General features: G+C 43.1%; 1 protein-coding gene across 1 annotated transcript in view; it reads right to left on the bottom strand.

Moving 5' to 3' along the window:
• LOC102486218 (RNA-binding protein 4B) overlaps positions 1-4885 on the bottom strand; it is a 15085-nt gene that overhangs the window by 8348 nt on the left and 1852 nt on the right. Inside the window, 1 exon segment of the mRNA XM_014585327.2 lies at positions 3817-4243. Coding sequence (XP_014440813.2) covers positions 3817-4228 — 412 coding nt within the window. The 5' untranslated portion in view covers positions 4229-4243.

Below are 4885 nucleotides of genomic sequence, written 5' to 3'. Positions count from 1 at the left end.
AGATCCTAAAAGGAGAATGGAGAAGGGATTGTGGCATGGCCCACCCCCCTACCCCCCACCAGGGTGATTTCTCACTTTCTGTCTCTTTCTGGTGAGGGCACACACCCTTTAGCAAAAACCTCTCCAAAAAAAAAATAAAAACTTCCCCCTTCCCCCTGAAATACAAGATCTACAATAGAAACAATAAGGCTTTTTTTTTTTTTTTTTTTTTAATTTTTGCCAGAGGGCATGTGCACTCACCAGAGACAGTCAGAAAAAGAGAAAGCATCCCCTAAGGGGAATGGTCATGCTGCAATCCTTTCCCTTCCATCTCTTCATCCTGTCAGGATTTGGGGCATATGCATATACACACATGCCCAGCCTGTTTGTAAGCTACCAGGTCTGGGACTTGAACTGCTCAGTTTGCATGTGCAATATGGCTACCTTAACCACCATGCCAAGGAACTGGCCCAGGGTTTTCTTTTTTATTCAATCTATTCAATCTTTCCAATAACTGGGCTTTTAACTTAAATCATCTAAAGTTCTTATTTGTATTTACTTCATATATATTTAAAGAATTATTTAATTTTGGACCAGCAGTTGGCATAATGGCTGTGTTGTTGGACTCCCATGTGGTCGACCGCAGTTCAAGTCCTAGACCCAGTGGCTTGAACTTACGCTGGGTGCACGTGTGTATGTGCCCAAGGTCCCGAGAGGAGAATGGAGGAGAAGGGATTGCGGTGTGGCCATCCGCCCTGGGGGTGTGTGTGTGGGGGGTGATTTCTCACTTTCTGTCTCTCTGTCTGTTTTTCTGGCAAGCACATGTTCCCTACTGCAAAAAACTCTAATAAAAAAAAGAATCATTCAATTTTATGTATTTAGTATTCTTAAATTTGACCAGAGAAAACGAAAGAGAAAGGAAGAATGAGAAACAAACCGCCAAGTCCAGGACTTGAACCAGTCAGCCATGTGGGAGTCCAGCACCTTAACTACCACACCACCTTTGGCCCCTCATGTGTATTTTTTAATCATGATAAAGAGCACATGTGTACACACAAGAGGGAGGTAGAAAAGGTAGGAGAGCTAAGTACCGCTGACAGGGTCTCATCACACTGCAATCCCCTATCCACAGTCAGTCTTGTCAGGATGTAAGGCACACACACATACCTGGCCTGTTTTCAGACCAATCTGAGTCCATTGTCAGCCATGATTTCTAGCACTACAGTTCAGTATGCCACTACCAGTGCTACTGGGGAAGGGCCAAAAGTTCTTATTGAAAAATACCGTGCTTCTTTATTACCTTAAGGAACCAGGGTAAAGAAAATTGAGATTAAATTCTTCCACTCATTATATAATGAGTGGAAATATATATATATATGTTATTTTCTTTTTTCAGTGGGGAGATTTTTACTACAGTGAGTGTGTGCTTGCTAGGGAGAGACAGAAAGTGAGAAATCACCCCCAAGGGGGATGGCCACACCGCAATTCCTTATCTTTCAGTCTCCTCTTGGGATTTTGAGCACATATGCACACATGCCCAGCATGAGTTTAAAGCTGCTGAGTCCAGGACTCGAACCGTGGTTGACTCCATGGAACTCCAGCAATGTAATCATTATTCCATCTGCTGGTCCCCCACTCTATTATATTTGGATATGCCAAATGATTATAAACATTTTCTGAGATCTCCATAAGTAAATGAAATTTGCTGTTGTCACCTAGAAAATAACCCTAATGAAAGTGTTTTCTTTTGAAAGCTGAAACAGAAGACAGTATTAAAATGCTGAGAGGAAGAAATTTGGGGGTCTTAGTTTCTGAACTCTTACCATGTGCCAGGATCCACAGAAAGCTGGGAATGTAGCTCATATAAACAGTACTCTGGGGGTCGACAGGTGGTGTGGTGGTGAAGGGCGCCAGACTCACACATGGCCGACTACAGTTCAAGTCCCATACCTACTGGCTTACTTTCTCACTTTTCTTCTCTCTCTCTCTCTTTCTCACTCTGTCTCTCTCTGGTCAAATTAAAATAGATGAATGAATTAATAAATAGTTTAATTAAAAAAATAAAATAATACTCTGATTTCATGCTTATATAGATATGGAAAAAGAGCACCTGAACTCAGCATATTTTTTCCAATTCAGCTGTATGGACTGTTATTTGGGCCAGCTTCTTTAGGGTATTCCAACAAACTGTGTGCTAAATAGTGGCTTATTTCACTGTTGCTTCCTTTTAGGGATCATACAATACAGTAATCTTAGTAGTACCCATTAATATACAAAATAAAGGTTCAGAAGATACCCAGAATGGCACTTCAGGAGGCAATCCTTACTAGAAGACTGAAAGGCTTTAAATTGAAATTATTATACTGGTACTTAGACTGTATTTGTTTTAAAACTGCAACTATTATCCAATACTGAGCTTTCTTGTTATTGAAAAATGAATACCGGCTGGATTTAAAACTATACTATATGTGAAATGTATCTGGTATCACTGAAAAACTGAATTTTTAATTTAAATTTACTATGCACATGTGGCTAGTGGCTCTTATATTATACATAGTTCCATAGAGTCTTCAATTTCTTGTAGCATTACTGACGACACATGTACCATTATGATCAGTGCAATTATTGCATGCTCTATGATACCCTACCTGTAATCTCAGAAATAGGACCATTATTCCTTTCAAACTGGGATTTTTAGAAACTTTTCCCCCCTTAGTGTTAAATAATTATAGGTGGAGCAGAACAGTCTGTGTCATAGTTTTTAGTCCTGTTTATATAGTTCATAGACAGAACAAAAGTAAGCACCCAAAATATACTCCTCCAAATCCACACTCACCACCAAGACTTAGAATATAAGGCTTTCTCTGGATGTCTTTTTAAAGAGAGATTTTTGCCATAGGGCACATGTGCTCACCAGAGAAACAGAGACAGAAAGCGAGAAATCACTCCCCCTAGGTGGATGGCCACACAGCAATCCATTCTCCTCCATTCTTCTCTTGGGATTTTGGACATGCACACACACGCACTCATTGTGAGTTTTAAGCCACTGGGTCCAAGACTTAAACTGTGGTAGACTATGTGGGAGTCTAGCAACATAACCATTACAACATCTGCTGGTCCCTCTGTTTGTCTTTTTTTTCCTCTTTCACATCATTACCCATCACCCAACACAGTAGAGTATAAATCCTAAGCTTTTTTTTTTTTTTTTAAAGAGAATTTGTTATAGGGTGCATGTGCTCGCCAAGACAGACAGAAAGCGAGATACCACCCCTTGGGGAGATGGCCACACCACAATCCTTTCTCCTCCATTCTCTGCTGGGGATTTTGGTTGGGCATGTACGCCTAAGTGCCTGGTGTGAGTGTCAAACTGCCTGATCCAGGACTTGAACTGTGGTCGACCACGTGAGAGTACAGTGCCTTAATCATTACACCACCTGTGGGCCCCAAATCCTAAGCATTTTAAACTCTGAAATATATGGTTTCTTTGTCACAAAAGCAGCAGGTAAGTTTCAGACCTTTATGCCCCTCCAACCATGTGCTCATCTGCCCAGGCAAATTAAATTTCAAACAGAACTCAAATGAATGAATGATACCCACAGAATAAAGTAACCCACAGTTTGTGATTCTATGCCATTTCTGAGGAACATCTTAGCAAACCTGTAAAGGGGACGTATTTGCTTCCTCAAGGGCTAAGTAACACTTAGAAGCAGTAAACATAATCTATTATTTCCAATCAAAATAGAACAGATCACCCTGCCAGCCCCATGGTCTTGTGTTCTTGCCTGCGTTGAGCTGGACCCCACTCAGCTCTGCCACCCACGCCCCAGAGCAGATCACCTTGAAACTCTGTGTTGTCAAGGCCTCTGATGGCCTCCACTGCATCTTCTGCCCGTTCCATGTGTACAAAGGCATAATCTTTCACGATGTCACATTCGATGACTGGACCATACTCCTCAAACTTGGCGCGAAGCTCTTGGTTGGTACATGTGGGGCTGATGTTGCCCACGTGTAACTTGGTTGAAGCTTTGCTCTTATTCTTGCTGGCTTCTACGTTGATGTTCACTCCGTGCAGCTTGTAGTGGTGCAGGTTGCGTATGGCATCCTCGGCTGCAGTCTTGTCTTCTATGTGCACAAAGCCATAGTTCTTAATGATGTCACATTCTAGCACCTTCCCATACTGCTCGAAGAGTGAGCGGATCTCCTGCTCTGTGGCCTCCCGGGGCAGGTTTCCAATAAACAGCTTCACCATCCTGACAAGAGCCTGGGAGAGATGGAACAAGTTTTCAAAGTCAGAGATGAGGTGGGAAATTTCAATGCCCTGTCAGATTTTAGTTTAACCATCCAAAATCCTTGGCATCTTCCCTCAACACCTTCACACAGTTGTTCATTAGAAGAAGACACTTGTGCATAGAGGAAGACAGTTTGTTCTAAGGATTAGTGAGTTGTATGTGACATGCAAACAGGAAACTGGTGGTCAGCATGCAAAACGCAGTCCCACACGGCGCATCTAAGTAACAAGCTAATCTATTTCATGTCTACTATCAGGGAGAAAAGCAAAAAGCCCCAAGTAGAAGACAAGAGGCATCTCAGTGTCCCTGGTAACAAGGTTTTGGAGGGAAATCTGTGCCTCTCCTTCGTGGGATATCACCTTTCAAGTTACTCGAATAAAAATGCCTCCATCCCCCCAAACTGGGACCCCATCTTCACCGCCAACGGCCCAACCCCCAACGGCCCAACCCCCAACTCTTTCACCCCAACAAAGACTCGACTCGACCCCTGCCCCGCCTCCTCCGGAAATCCAGCCCCGCCTCCTTCCGTTGTCTTCCCCGGACCTCCTACAACAGGAGAAAGCCAAACCCTTGCCCATATCCTGTCCGCCAGAGGCTCCGTACGGCCCGCCCCTGGG

The sequence above is a fragment of the Tupaia chinensis genome, unplaced genomic scaffold (genome assembly GCF_000334495.1).
Source record: "Tupaia chinensis unplaced genomic scaffold, TupChi_1.0 Scaffold149501_1, whole genome shotgun sequence".
Classification (NCBI taxonomy): Eukaryota; Metazoa; Chordata; class Mammalia; order Scandentia; family Tupaiidae; genus Tupaia; species Tupaia belangeri.
The sequence above is the reverse complement of the archived record's forward strand: the minus strand, read 5'-3'. Positions and strand labels throughout refer to the sequence as shown.